At 36.7% G+C, this 15,864-nt stretch overlaps 1 protein-coding gene across 5 annotated transcripts in view; it reads right to left on the bottom strand.

Annotated features, from left to right (window-relative positions):
* The window catches only part of nek11 (NIMA-related kinase 11), a 94,521-nt gene that overhangs the window by 73,463 nt on the left and 5,194 nt on the right, over positions 1–15,864 (bottom strand). For all 5 annotated transcript variants that reach the window (XM_079625462.1, XM_079625464.1, XM_079625463.1 and 2 more), the window contains exons 3-4: positions 7,670–7,835; positions 1–102 (exon numbers count right to left, since the gene is read on the bottom strand). The exon at positions 1–102 is cut by the window's left edge and continues 17 nt beyond it. In XM_079625462.1, coding sequence (XP_079481588.1) covers positions 1–102; positions 7,670–7,835 — 268 coding nt within the window. The remainder of the gene's footprint in view (positions 103–7,669; positions 7,836–15,864) is intronic.

Here is a 15,864-nt window from a genome sequence, read left to right as displayed (position 1 = left end):
TACTCCCAACAGAAGCTGACAGAGCCATTCACAGACCTGAGGCTCTGATAACGCCCTGTCTGTCCGTTTTAGCTCATCTAACTTACAGTCCAAATCTTTGTCCTGAGGAACACAGAGAAAATAAAAAAGCCAATCATGCTATAAATGAAAATCCATTCTGTTTTGCATGAAGCACTGGGATTCTAGTCACGGCTACATGGCACAGACAAAAAGCTGATTAAATAAACAGTCTTTGTACCCAAAAAGATACTTCAAAGAATAACAGTGTGCTGTTTTGTCTACTTTACTGTTTCTCTCATTCTCTCTGATCTTTCTTTGTTTGCATTAGTGGATTGTGAAGTCGTCTTTAAGAATGTGAGCCTTCGGGCACCTATTTACACTTCAGACAAAACCCACATTCCCTGCTCACATGCACACTGGCAGCGCCAGTCACGATGCCCAGTCTCCTGAGACTTCTGCAGGGAGCATGAGAGAGAGCAAAAGAGAGAGAGAGAGATACTGAGACCCCACTGCTAATGATCAAAGATGATTTTTTTAAAAAATGTAAGCGTCAATTATAAAGATATTTCCCCCTAAAATGAAGTCTATCATCATTAAATCCGACTAAATGTCATTTCAAACCTGTATGATTTTTTTTTACTTCATTGGAGCATAAAAGAACAAATTGTATCGTGTCTGTAGCCTTACTGCCAAAAGAACTGTAAATGACTGTAAATACACATAAAATGTCTTCTCCCTCCCTCCCCAAGTAAAGATTCACTAACAAATTCCAGACATGCGACTTTCTTTTTTCTGCAAAACATAAAAGAAGATATCTGGACTGTTATAGTCAATACCTCGAAAGAAAATTGGTTCCAAGACAATATTTTTACACTGTTTACTTTTATTGTGTAGTATGGCCTATACATATTAGAACAGTTCAACTTATAGCGATTCAAAATTAATGCAAACCACAAGAGTTTAAAAGCTCACCAGTGCAAAATGAGATCCAAAAAGTTTGAAACGACCAAAGAGCATTTTTATCTTTGGGGTAAACTATTTCTTATATGCATAATAACAATGAAATTAGATTGAGCATATAAAACTGCAGCATATTTAAGGATCTCTGTTTTCACCAAGTGCCGCCAAGAGAATAATCAATCCCACTAATGATACGACTCAAGCGGAGCTCAGTTTGAACACAACGCTGAACTCGGCACCCCTCATTTCAATAACAACAGACATTTGTCAATGTCTCAAGAGAGTGAGTTGGGAAAAATCTTAGGAAAGTCTTATATCGGTAATGCAGACAGGCATAAGGCATATCTTTGGATAAGTCCTCTTGTTCACTCCCCGAGGGAAGTGTTTGCTCAATGTAAGTGGGTCTCGCCACGCGTATAAGCGAAGGATGAGTCGCATTATGAGTGTAATTGGGATTGGGCTAATTTGTCACCCCCATAAGATATTTATCTACGGTTATGACCATCATCACTCAAAAAGCCACCTCGAATACTTTCAAAAAGCTTTCAATGCTTTTTATGAGTGCAAAGGTTTAATTGGCCAATGAATTTTGGAATAAGCATTGTAGCATGAACAGAAGTAATGAAAACCTCCCTGTAGGCCAGGAGAACCTCCATTTCCCTCACTACAGAAGAGAGTGTTCTCATTTATTAAAATCTCATGGATCTCACATGAAACGTATAGATTTTTTTTGAGCAAATACATCTAAACCAGGGGGCGTCAGAAAGCAATCTCTATAAAAGCATGAGACACACACAAAAAAAAGAGTTATTGGTTATTAAAGTTTCGGGTTAGTAAGAGATTCATACTTTTATTCATCAAAGACCAATTAAATTGATCAAAAGTGACAGTAAAGACATTTATAATGTTACAAAAGATTTCTATTTCAAATAATGCTGTTCTTTTGAACTTTCTATTCATCAAAGAATCCTAAAAAACATTATCAGTTTCCAAAAAAATATTAAGCAGAATAATTGTTTCAACAAAGATAAAGTAATGTTTCTTAAGCACCAAATCAGCATATTAGAATGATTTCTGAAGGATCGTGTGACACTGAAGACTGGAGTAATGGCAGTTTTGTCATCAAAAATATATAGATATCTTTTTAATATATTGAATTATATTTAAATTGATCAAATAAATGCAACCTTGGTGAGCTTAAGAGACGTCTTTCAAAGCCAATAAGAAATCTTACCGAGCCCAAACCTCTGAACAGTGGTGTATATAATTTATTTGTATTAATATTTTTAACCAAGCAAAATTGAACATAAAATGTAAGTTCAGTCAAGATCAGTGGTTTAAATAACAATAAAAACAAAAACAGATATTTCCAGGTTGTCTATATTCCTGGGAACACTGGAATCTGTTTAAGACAACTAATATATTGAACAGTGCAACTAAAAATACTGAGTGCCTCATGCATTATCAAAGATGGGAGGCATATTGGCACAGCGGGTGGGGTGAAGACTGGCCTGCTGAAGGAGATGAGATGACTGGCATGGACAGAGCCACATTCACTCTGGAGAGAGAGAGAGAGAGAGAGAGAGAGAGCAGACCTCCATCCTTTATCAGCTCTCAGGTATAGTTCAACCGTTCAGGTGCAAGGTGCTCAGGGGCAATCAAAACACTTTCTTTATGTAAGTGTCTGTGCATGTTCCTGAAAGGGCAAAGAGTTGGAGCATAACAGAGGCTTCCCATGCCCTAATGATTCCCACCCAGAGCTGTTTCTAAAAAGACGTCATACCCAGCACAGGCAAAGAATCATCCCTCCGTCTCTCTCTGTGTGTCTATGGCGTCTATGGTCTCTCTTAACATGAATATATGACATTTATCCAACAGAGTAGGAGGTAATGAGATCTGCAGTGAGTCATGTAGAGGAAATTTGCTATTAATTTATAACAGAATGGGTTTCTTGTGACTATATCAAAGGCACCATTTCCACAAATAATTGCATGGTGGCATGCCAGACCATGAGTAAACATACAAAGCCAGCTCCATGTTTGTACCCATTATGCTTTTATAGCACATGTTGAATACAGTCACAGGCTATTCATATGACTCTTGCATATTTGCTTTTTAAAAATCTGGCAGTCGAATATTGAGGTTTTTACATTGACATTATTTTCTTGACAATCAAGGAATAACTGAGAAAAATGAGAATGGACTTTATGCACAGCTGCACTACTTCCTGAACTTTAGCCAGCTCCTTTGTTTCCTGTCTGCCATTATTGGACAAACTGATTAATCCAGGTGTGTCTGATTATTGTGGTTGGTCAGGCACACCTGGATTAATCAGTTTGTCCAATAATGGCAGACAGGAAACAAAGGAGCTGGCTAAAGTTCAGGAAGTAGTGCAGCTGTGCATAAAGTCCATTAGACCTCAAATTCCATGTCCGTAATTTCTAGCAAAAAAATCTAGCATATCTACTCATTAAAATAATGTATTGCTCCACCACCTGCATGACATCAGTAACCAACATGGTTGAACAACAAATTTGCGACAGTGCGGTTTCGTGACTAGCTAGTTGATATCTTCAACGATGCATCATCCTAGATAAGCAGCGAGTTACGTCGCTGTACGGGAAACGCAACCCAGAGCGAGCCTTGTCGTCACATTGAGAACAAGAAAGACGCAAGATCAATTGTAGGGCCTATTCTTCATCCCATGTCTCTAGGAGAAATGAACTCAATGCACACGCTCAGCACAGGAGGGATCTCCCTTAATCTATGTAGAAATGAAGAGCTGCATGCAGTAATCCAGAGCACAGAGAACACAATCAAAGCAGCATTAACATTAGAACTGTTTTATGGCATCTGTCATATTGTATTCTTCAACAGCTTGGAAACAATGTGGGATCAACAGCTGGTAAAAATGCTGCTGTGTTTCATTTTCTTCTGCGTTTTATTCTATTCTGCCCATAAGCTGCCCAATGTGGCACAGTTCACAAGTTTTTAAACTTCATCTACAATACAGCCCTGAAAACAGTTAACATTCTCATGACATACAGTATAATAATTTGTGTGAGATGACAAAATCATAAGATATTGTACAACTTGGATAGTAAAAAAAAAAAAAAAAAAATTCCTATTAAAATCATGATTATAACTGGTAAGATTATAGTCATGTTTGAAATAAAGAGGACAAATTTGAGAACATAAAATTCACATTTGTGATTGTTGGACACTTAAAATCTGGTCATGAACTATCAAGTCAACTTTTTTATATATATATTTAAGGTATAATTAAGATTTTTCCATTGTGACAATATTTTCATGACAGAACATTTCCCCCTCAAATTTTCATTATTGTTATGGGATAAATATCATTCTCATTATCGTAATAGTCTATATTTATATAGTCGCAATAATTTCTGTAAAAACTCTAATTCAGTACAACAAACACTATCATAATGTGTATTTAGTATTTAAATAAAATAGTACACCTATTTATATAATACCACTGGCCACTTTATTAGATACACCTGTTCAACTGCTTGTTAACACAAATACAGTATCTAATTAGCCAATCGCTGTACACACTGCACGATTTTGGGCGGTCCCAGACGAAAGATGATCAATCGTGGTGATTTTTTGTGGTCATGGCTCCTAAACAGTGGTCCTACGTCTTATAGTGAGAGAGGTTTAAAGACGGCCGTTGTCACAGTCTTGCGACCAAAGGTAGCTTGCGATAGTTTTCTGACAGTGTCAAAAATTTAGCATGATCATCTCTCAGAGTTTGTTTGCTGCTACGGCCTACGTCTACGGACTAGCCAATAAAAATGCAACATGAAATGTCGTATTGATCAACGCTACATGGCGCTAAAACTTAAAACTTCTTTCCTCAAGCTCCATTTACAAAATTGGCATGCCAAGTTGGCCTCTTTTCCCATGACCGCGTCCATATTCTCCCGATTCAATACGTGTCATCATCATACAGTCTACATGTCGTACCCAAGTTTATTAGATCCATGTCGTACAGTGTGATTTGTAATGATCTTATAGGATTGCCGAAATCGCACAGTCTGTTGCAGGCATGGACATTTGACATGACACATGCTGCATTAAACTGAGCATTGGAATGGGGAAGAGAGTTCATTCAAGTGACTTTTAACATGCCATGGTTGTTGGTGCCAAACGAGTATTACAGAAACTGCTGATGTACTGGGATTTTCAGGCACAATAGTCTCTAGGGTTTAAAGAGAAAATATCCAGTGAGCAGCAGTTCTGTGGGCGAAAATGCCGTGTTAAAGCCAGAGGTCAGAGGAGAATAGCCAGACTGGTTCAAGCTGATAGAACAGTAGCAACCGTAAATAACTCAAATAACCACTCGTTACAACCAAGGTCTGCAGAAGAGCATCTCTGCACGCGCAACACGTCCAATCTTAAAGCAGAGGGGCTACAGCAGCAGAAGACACACCGGGTGCCAATCCGGTCAGCTAAGAATGGGAAACTGAGGCTACAATCCGCACGAGCTCACCAGAATTGGACAATAGAAGATTGGAAACGTTTTCTAGAATGATGAGTCTCGATTTCTGCTGCGACATTCAGAATTTGGAGCACCGGTTAACAACATGAAAGCATGAATCCATCCTGCCTTGTATCAACGGTTCAGGTGCTGCTGCTGGTGGTGTTATAATGGTGATATTTTCTTGGCACACTTTGGGCCCCTTGGTACCAATTGAGCATTGTTTAAACACTACAGCCTACCTGAGTATTGTTGCTGACCATGTCCATCCTTTTATGACCACAGTGTATTATCTTCTGATGGCTACTTCCAGTAGCATGTCACAAAACTCAAATCATCTCAAACTGGTTTCTTGAACATGACAATCAGTTCACTACTTAAACAGCCACAATCACCAGATCTCAATCCAATAGAGCAGTGGTTCCCAACCCTGGTATCACGAGTATCTATTACTAGTAACGATTTCAGCAACTAAGCAGAAATATCAAAGACCAGAATCGAAACTATAATAATCTTTATTAATCCAACGGAGCAAACCCACACCATGACGTCACAGGTTGTAGCACTGGAGGATGGTGGCGCCCTTGCTACAAAAGCTATCTTAAATGGTTACATTTATCTTGTTTGTCATAATTTTTGATTAAATCCGTATACTAAATAATATCAACTTGACTGCCTGATTCATTTCCACTTTGAAATCATGATTATGTTTAGACAAGTTCACCATCTCATATAATTATCTGTGTTCTCATATGGTCATGTATGGTCAACTATTAAGAGGATAGTTTTACACAAATTAAATTAGAGTTTTCACTTTTGCAAATGTTGGACATTTAAAATTTGGTTCAGATCAACACGGGTTCAAACTATGTGACAAGTCTAATAATACTAATCATTTCATATGGACTTGGTCTGACATCAATTTAGTACAGCAATTTGGACAAGAAAAAAATCAGTGTGGTGTCCTAAGTCAAGCTATTTCCATAACATTCCAAGGGTAAGAAACACACTTCCAAGGTAACATTATAGAGCTGCTGTAGCATCTCAGTTCGGAACAAAAAAAAAGGCATGGAAACAGAACAAAAAGAAAACTGAATTGTATTACTACTCAGTAGCCTGGGAGACTTCACTGAGTTCTCATTTAAGTTTCATTTAAGTTTCACCTTTGTCTCACCTAATATACCTGAGGATAAATAAAAATGGCCACAAATGAGACAATTGTTGAACCTTAGCAGAGTCTGTGACATTTGAGATCTCTTCTAAAGCTCTAGATAAGATTAGTGTATATTTTAGTATCTCAGAAATCAGAGAAGCAGATAAACCAAAAGTCTTCATTTGTTCTCCATTTATTCTCAGTGCTGTCTAGGAGAAACAAGCAGAGATCTTATTCCTGATTTTTAAAGGATGGGAATGTCCATTAAATTCACAGTGAGTTTAACTCTTGAGTGCCAAAGAAACTGAGATGTGCAAAATGTAATAATCACTGGCCAAACCTTCCAAAGCATAGGGCAGAGATGACATGAGCCCGGTCTGACCTGCAGATATGTCTTAATAAGCAAGGAAAATATGAAAAGGTCAGATGGTGGGATTTAGGCACAGAAGCTGCAGAGGAGATGAGCGTGACCTCTGGGCGATGTCAGGATGCTCTCGGCATCCCTGATCCATCGCTGAACACAGAAAAGGCACTGCAGAGATGGGGGAGGAGCTGGACAGTGCAAGCAGAGTGATGGAAAGCTGGTTCAGAGCAAATAAATCCAGAATTATGATTAGGAAGTCAACCAAACGGCATGTGCAACCTATTTGACCTCCATAATGTGATGCGTTTCCCAAAGTAAATTGAAAGAAAAAAGAAACAATCAAGTTATTACTCCATGACTCTTTGTTGCACTGATGAATCCTGCACAATAAAACAAGGAGCAAGTCATTTTGATTTCATGTTGTCTTTAAAACTATCACATGCTCATTTTATAAAGGCCTAGGCCCTAAGGAAAGGGATGTTCCTGACATGACCCTATCACTCACTTTCATTAGGAACGTCTCTGCAAATAGTATTCCTATCCCAGTGTGTGTTTCAAGGACATAACAAGACATCTGCTAATAATGTGATCAAAACAGGTCAACATTGTTTACCAGATCACGTGACTTGCTTCAGACCCATTATGACTACTAGAGACCAAAGGAAACCAAACCAGTTGAAGAGTTTACCTCACAATACTCAGTGATGATGCAGAAGGCGTCTCTCTCCAGGAAGCTGGTGTAGAACTTGAGGATGGCAGGATGGTTCAGCTGAGAGAGAAGCTGAGCCTCTTGAATGGCATGGACCGTCTCATTGGGTTTTAGATCGCCAACATGAATCTCTTTTAGCACCTTCCTGCACAATAAACCACAGCGAGGATGGTAAATAATCTTCAGTTATATAATGTCTTGCCATCATTAAGAGAAGCTTGTAGTTTCAATATGCTTCAATTCTGTATAATATATTCTGAATCTTGAATCATAGATTCAACTTGAATCATAGATACAGTAAAGGGTTAGGGTTAGTTAACAGTAACAGGTTAAGTAGTTAAGTAGGTTAACAGTAGTATTGTGAAATGGTATTTTAATTTAAAATAACCGTTTGCCATTTTACTATATTTCAAAATATCATTTATTCCTGTGATGGCAAAGCTACACTTTCAGCATCATTTCTCCAGTCTTCGGTGACACATGATCGTTTAGAAATCATTCTAATATGCTGATTTGCTGCTCAAATATTATCAATTATTAATGGTGCTCATTTATTAAAGGGATAGTTCACCCACAATTTTAAATTACCGGTAGCCCATGATTTACTCACCCTCAAGCCATCCTAGGTGTATATGACATTCTTCTTTCAGACGAATACAATCGGGGTTATATTAAAAAATGTCCTGGCTCTTCCAAGCTTTATAATGGCAGTGAATGGCCGGTTTTGAAGTCCATAAAGTGCATCCATCTATCCACGATAAAAGTAATCCAAATAATGGGTCTTATTATGATGATCAGTGTTGAAAACATTGTTTTTGTTGCTAATAATTTTGTGGAACCCATGACACATCTGTCCAGGATAATTTGATAAACAGAAAGTTCAATGAACAGCATTTAAAAAAATAAATAGAAATCATTTGTAACATTATTAATGTCTTTACTTTCCCTTTTGGGTAATTTAATCAATCAGTTTAATTACTTTTATCTAATTAGTCTTACTATAAACGTTTGAATGGTCGTGTATCACGTTTTCTACAAAAATATTAAGCAATACAACTGTTTTCAAAATTAATAATAATACAAAACGTTTCTTGGGCACCAAATCAGCATATTAGAATGATTTCTGAAGGATCATGTGACACTGAAGACTGGATAAATGATGCTGAAAATTCAGCTTTGTCATCACAGGAATAAATTATTTTTAAAAATATATTAAAATAGAAAACAGTTCTTTAAATTCACAATATTACTGTTTTAACTGTATTTTTGATCAAATAAACACAGAACTGGTAAGCATAAGAGACTTCTTTCATTATTCTTTTGAGCAGGACTCGAGAGTACTTTATCAAATGACAGAAACAGCAATAAAAATGGAGTATATATATATTCTACTCAAGCATTCTACTTTCACAGAAAGCTCTGGATTGACAGCAAATCCAACCGGGAAAATAAAAACATGAAGTTGTTAAAGAGATGGGCTGTGGGATTTGCTCTCAAGAGCCCTCCAAATCAAACTGCTCATCTCGTCGCTTGTTCAGCCTTTAATTTGGCACAGCCTCTCTTCAATTTCCTACTGTCTGAAACCAGCCACCAATGCTGAGTTGCACTGTTTATATAAGCGTCACGTTCCTCAATTACCAGCTGTAGCCTGGCCCCAAAAAATGTCATTTGGGGAAGAACAGATTGTTTTCCCTGACCTTTTCAAGCTTGAAGGGATCGGGAAGCCAGGGCCACACTGTAAAATTTAGTCTGTCATTAGCGCACAAATTATGAAGGGTAATTGTAATTATTCTGCTTTTAGTGATAAAATGAAGGGAGAGACACATCCATTGATAGAAAGTTTCCTTGGCCTATGTGACCTTTTGCAACGAGAAGGGAGAGAGAATCAGCCATCCTCTGATGCATTTCATATGAAAGACACTCAAGGCAAGACATCTGAATAAAAACGATAAGCATAAATTATCATGCCATTATTAAATTCTAAAAACTAATGGTCTTGAATAATGCAGACCATGTGATCATTAGCCATTTTTAAAAACCAAGAAAGATCTATATGATAAATGGAGAGGAACTCTGTGGAGAATAATCGGCAGCAAAATATGATCGCCACATCTGCAGATCAAACTTTATGCACTTCATAATTCAAGTTAAAGGGACAAATAAGGAATGCTCAGGGCGGCTAATTTAATCCCATCGGCTTTTAGCGAGAAGAAAAATGCAAATGAGCATTTAACACAAAGCAAGGATTTAAAATTATATTTTAGTGACCTTATTTCCAGACCTTAAGGGAGTTAATCAAATACCACCAACAGAGATGAACGCACTGCATCTGCCTCCTGGTTTTGTTGTAAATTGGTTCTCGGCTCGTTGAAGGAGAACTCTCATTTACCTCTCTCTACTTCAACATTCTGTTCTTTCCTCTTCCTACTTGAAAATCATTACAGCAAAGGGAACAGGTAAAGTGCACTTCAGCACCGCAATGCTGGTCATGGATTGCTCTCATTCTTCACGTTTTCCCGGAAGCTGAGACACGGGCCTAATAGCTAATGTGTTTTTAAAGATGCAGAAAGCAACTCCTTAATGGAGTCATTGAAATTCTTTCATCACTGGCGGCTCAGGTCGTTCCAAACCCATATGTCTTGAGTCATTTTGTGCTGGTCATATTTTTGAATACAATAAGGAATGGGCACTGGAGCTTTTGAGCTCCACAACAAAAGTCCTCTATGTGCTATTTAGGTGGGGTCACATTATCAAAATTGCGGTGCGAATTCACAGGCTAAAAAAAGTGTTCACTGTGAATAGTGATGCATGAACCACATCTCACACAGAAGTCACTTTCAAACCAAGGAACTTTCTGTTGAACATGGCAAATTCGTGTGACCAACTTGGACTTTTCAGCTCCCGATCGCACGGATTCCTCTAAAAATCCTACAGTGGTAAATGTGACCGTACCTTAAGTCTTCTGAGGCCATTGGACAGCTGTGTGACGACAGCTATTAATCGCTGTTATATATTGGATCATGAGTCAGTGAGCTGAAACAGATCAGTCTGATTTCATGAACGAATCATTCAGGAAGATTTTGTGAACTTGCTATAGAGCCTCTAAGAGGATCTGGTGATGAAAAAAAAATATGAGATGGGAGGAAAAATTATATTTTTCAATGCTTTTTTTTGTTCCCCCGAAAAATGTTTGCTTTCCCCAGAGGAAAATTTACATTCGCTTGCAAAAAAGAAGAAGAAAAAAATAGACAAAAATCCTCCCTTTCATCATATTATTTCCATTATCAGTTTTGTGCTCACTCACAAATGTTTTGCAAGAGAATGCAAAAGTTTTGAGTGCAAATGCAAAAGCATTGAAATATAATTTTCCTCCCATCTCATTTTTTTTTCACATTCTGATCACCAACTTGCCAAGGAGAGCAGAAGCTTTGTGCTCTACGAAGGAAAGATAATAAATTATGAACGTAATTATAAATTACGTTTTGAACCTACAGGGTTTTAACCAGCAGTCTTTACCACCACTAACAAACAATGTCCAGTATGATTAAAAACTCAAATAACAAAAACAAACACTATAGGTCACACCATTCTGAAGCTCACATTAGCAGGACTCACTTTAATAAAGAGACACACAGAGAATCATTACACTGACGTATGACAGGTCAGTCTAATTTCGAAAATCTAATTTCGTCTTTGCCACGTCCTCTCGTCTCATGTATCATTAGAGCTAACATACCTTTATAACGCATTATGTCACAAGACCAATCTAATGAACCATTGAGCTGATGTTGTGGAAAGCAGTTTACACCCTTATGGATTTACATTAGAAGCCTCTACCCTAAATAATCACAAGAGCTCAAAACAACAACACCAGTCAATTACTGCATAAACTAGACTATTCACAATTGATCATCAACATCAACCTACAGTTTATAGGATGAAAACATGTCAGGGATTTGATCTTCTTGCGGTAAGATGTAATGGCACTTAATAAATGTGCTTAATAAAGTAACCTTTTTATGAACATTTAGCATGAGGCAATGAAAACTCTCAGCACTTATTGCTATTGTACATGCAAAATACATGAAAATGCATGAAACATGACTGACATCAATAATACATCATCTTCAGACTCTCATCCTGTAATTGTAAACATCCACTAATCAATATTATCTAGTCTGTTAAATAATGACAGATAGACATTCCTTCATGTCAAAGCAGATATGTGCCTATATTCTTTTTTATTACCAAGACTGTAATACAGTATTGAACCCTTTCCATAATTAATTACAGTTTCTAGTTAAAGTGTCAATGGCAGATATGGGTCATCTGAATTCCTTTGAGATGGAAAATATATATAATATACTGCTGTCCAATCTTAATATTACATTTATCTCTGAAGATAAAGAAAGAAAAGTGTGTCTGTTCTCTCTAATAGGGAGACATAAGTATGAAAAATGTGATACAGAGTGACTATATTATTTCTTAGTGCAATAAGAAATCACATTTAATTTAGCCTAATTGTGTGATTTCAATTTTAACCTTACCATATAGTTTCACAATACATGTTTATTTAAATTCCAGACATTATGCATGTGGAAGAATGTAAAGAAAAGCTTAGACCTCTTCAGATGGAAAATGGTATACTGTACCATCGATAAAAAACATCAATCACTGAAATTTCCTGTGGTGAATAATTGAACACGCGTTCATGTCCCATTTCTTAGTCTCTCTCTGGAGGCGTAGAGGCAATTTAAGATCTATTTTAAGGATATAGGAAAGCTGAGCAAATAACCAACAGCAATCCGTTGCAATTTTAACCTGCATGGGTTCCATATTTTTATTTCAACCTCGAGATCAGAGGAAGCAGGTATGAGTATACAGTAAATGTTGACCGACTCCTGCTCATTTTCGCAATCTATATCCATTGAATTGATATAACCAAAGCCTTGGCCAAAATTTAACTGTCAACCTATCTGTGATGAGGTTTTGCAGAAAATAATTACATCATACACCATTATATCAATTTTAGAAAATGCCTGGCAACAATATCAATGGATAATGTTTATCGTCAACCACAGTAACTGAGCAACTCTCTATATAAATATGGCAAAATATTTTACTTTTTGAGGGGTTGTTAAGGCCGGATAACCTTAAAAGGTACTGTTGCAATTACCATGACGTGTAATGTAAAAAATAAATGGAGAAAAATTCCCACGATACATAAACCAGGTCAGCAAATGAACCAAACAGATGTAGCACCATCAACCAAGAAAGCCCCAAATCTGTCATGCAGTGGTGTGTAAGGAAAGGATAGAGTGCCTAAGAGAGATAGTGAGGGAAAGAGAGAGAGCGACAGATCAGGAGCTGGAGATAGACCAGTCTATACGAGTGTATACACTTGAAAACAAATTGGGAGATTTCTGGTGGACCTGGACTCAAGTGGAAGGTTGCATAACTGAGAGCTGGATCATGAGGTGAGCAGAAATAAGCACCGCTGCTAGGAGTCTCCAGGGAATCTTGTCTGACAGGCAAATCCACAGAGGACAAGCTGAAAGTGGGCTAGCAGGGCCAAATGGAAAGAAGCGCTCCCCTCCTTGAGAGAGATTAGCTGCCTCTGGCCTCTGAGAGGAGAATGTAATGATATTCAGAATGATCCAGATCCGCGAGTCACTAATGTTTTGTTTTAAATGACTGCCACATTGTGATAAAGAGACACCTATTGCACATTTAAATTGGAAATACTCAACAGGGGTCAAGAGGTCAAGAGATAAAATCAGCAGTCACGACTGTAATAAAAATTTAGTTTCCACTATTCAAAATCGGACTAATTGAACCACTTCTGTCATCACAAACACTCCTTGTTCAAAAGAGTTGACAAGTGATTCGTTTGAGTCCGATCTTTTCCATTAATTGATTCATCCACACCCAAAGCCTTCTGAATTAATGGTAATCTATTCGAGATCTCTGAAACGCTGCTGTAACGGACATGCCACCTAATGACTACTTCTCTCTTCCATGTAATTTTGCTTTATTTGAGGTTTGATTCGTTGAGGATTCCCTCATACGCATTTTACGCATGTGTGCACACTTCAAAAAAAACGGTATACAGTAGAATGTACAGAATGTTAGCTTATTGTGTCCAAGTCCACATGTCATTTAACAATAAATAATTATTCTAACCACATCCAGAGATTGTTCCAACCTTGTAATGCAAATGCTGTTTGGAATGATAGTTGAACTATTGTTTTCTGAAAACACCAAATCATTGAACTATGTTGGTAACAACGGAACTCGCGACAATAGTTTGTTAACGATCCTTTTGGAAAACGCACCCCAGACTAATTTAAACTTCAATCAACAAATTTCGATCTGTTCGTTACTCAAATGTTTTGTATTACCGCTTTTGTGTTCTTGAATATTACTAAAACTAAATAATAAAGCTATATAGAAATATTAAAAGCATACAACAAAATAACTAAATCTTTACCTAAAATTGAAACCCGAAAATGTATTTAAAAAGATAATTAAAATAAATACTATAATAGTAGCCTATAGAAATAATACTACAATAACACTGATGAAGATTAATTATGAGAATGAATTATTCCTTACAATATGAATTGTGATACCTCAACCAGGACAAGGTGTTTAAATAACACACCGGCTATATAATAATCTTCTTTGTTCCATAAGTATATGGATTTAATTAGAACACCAGAGCAGATGACAGGCAGCTCTTCTCTGCTCACATTCATTTTGTTAATAAAGATGTAGTTTGTGTAAAAAGGTCACACTTCTCAAAATGGCTCCCCATCTGGATAAAACACAGATTGTGTCACACAGAAGATTTGAAATCTTAAAGAAATGGTTCATATAATTGAAACCCCATTTCATTATTGTCTTTCTTTTGACACAAAAAGAAATATCCAGCAGAATGTCTGAGCTGCTCTTTTATCATGCAAAAAAGCTAAAAAGGCATCAATGACTTGTGCATTATATTGCAAGTATCAATGTGACTTTTTTTAAGACCAGAGGTATGCAATACGCCAAAACAACTTTGTGTAAAACAAATGTGTCTTAAAATGTTATAAGGGACCTCATCCTGTACATACAAAAAAATAGATTAAAAAAAAGCAACATTATTTTCAAAATCACAAATAAGCAAGAAGCACAACCCTAAACATATACAGTGTCTACAGATTTGCATAATCATCTGTCTATTAAGGCTGGGTTAAAAATATTGATTTCTCAATTTTAATCCATTCTCATTTTGAAGAACCAATATCAATTCTAAAATCCCAATAATCGATCTTTCAGTCTATGCTGTTTTCAGTTGATGAACAAACAAAGCTTTGTAGCGCTCCTCCCGTCCAATAAACCGCAATAAGCTCTGTGCTTTGCTACTTCTATATGAAGCAATGTCACAGCTTTCAAATTCTGTCAACTTTTACAATGAAATTCAAACAATAAATACCGTTTTGCCACTCTTTAGTGTGACAGATCAAGCATCTCTTCCGCTTCCACTATTCCCAGCACGAAATAAGCATGAATGAACATCTAAAGGTATGTTGAAAGATACAGTACAACTTACTGAAATCCATATAATGTCTCATGTAATCGTTCAATCAGTGTTTCAACTGCGGAAAGACTTCAATAAACAATGTCACATTTACCTCAGAAAAGATTTTCAATGACCAAAACCACATTAGTCAGCTAGAAAAAAATAACTCTAGACATGAGCACTTTGAAAAAAATTGATATTTTTACTTAACCCTCAGACGGTCTTCGGTCATTTCTGACGAAAAAATTTCTGTTTTTAATTTCTAAAAATCACAGCTTCATCGGAATGTTATGAAACTGAGATGTTATGAGACTTTTATGGCATTATGTATGTGAATACGAAAAAAAATTGAGGTCATGATCCGAGCATGCTAAGTGGTCGTAAAAAAAAAAGTCACAATTTCAGCCTTTGGTCAAAAATGACCGACCCATAGGAAATGAATGGGAAATTGACAAAAACACAAAAATTCATACAATCTACAAATCGGCATTAGTCAGCTAAAAAAAATTAACTTGTATACATATTTTTATATATATCATAAAATACATATTTTTACTTAATCTGTTCTTCAATATTCAATGTATATTTAATGTAAGTTTGAATAAATCCA

The sequence above is a fragment of the Phoxinus phoxinus genome (assembly GCF_949152265.1).
Source record: "Phoxinus phoxinus genome assembly, chromosome: 10".
NCBI classification, from domain to species: Eukaryota; Metazoa; Chordata; class Actinopteri; order Cypriniformes; family Leuciscidae; genus Phoxinus; species Phoxinus phoxinus.
This window is presented reverse-complemented; position numbering and strand designations above follow the sequence as displayed.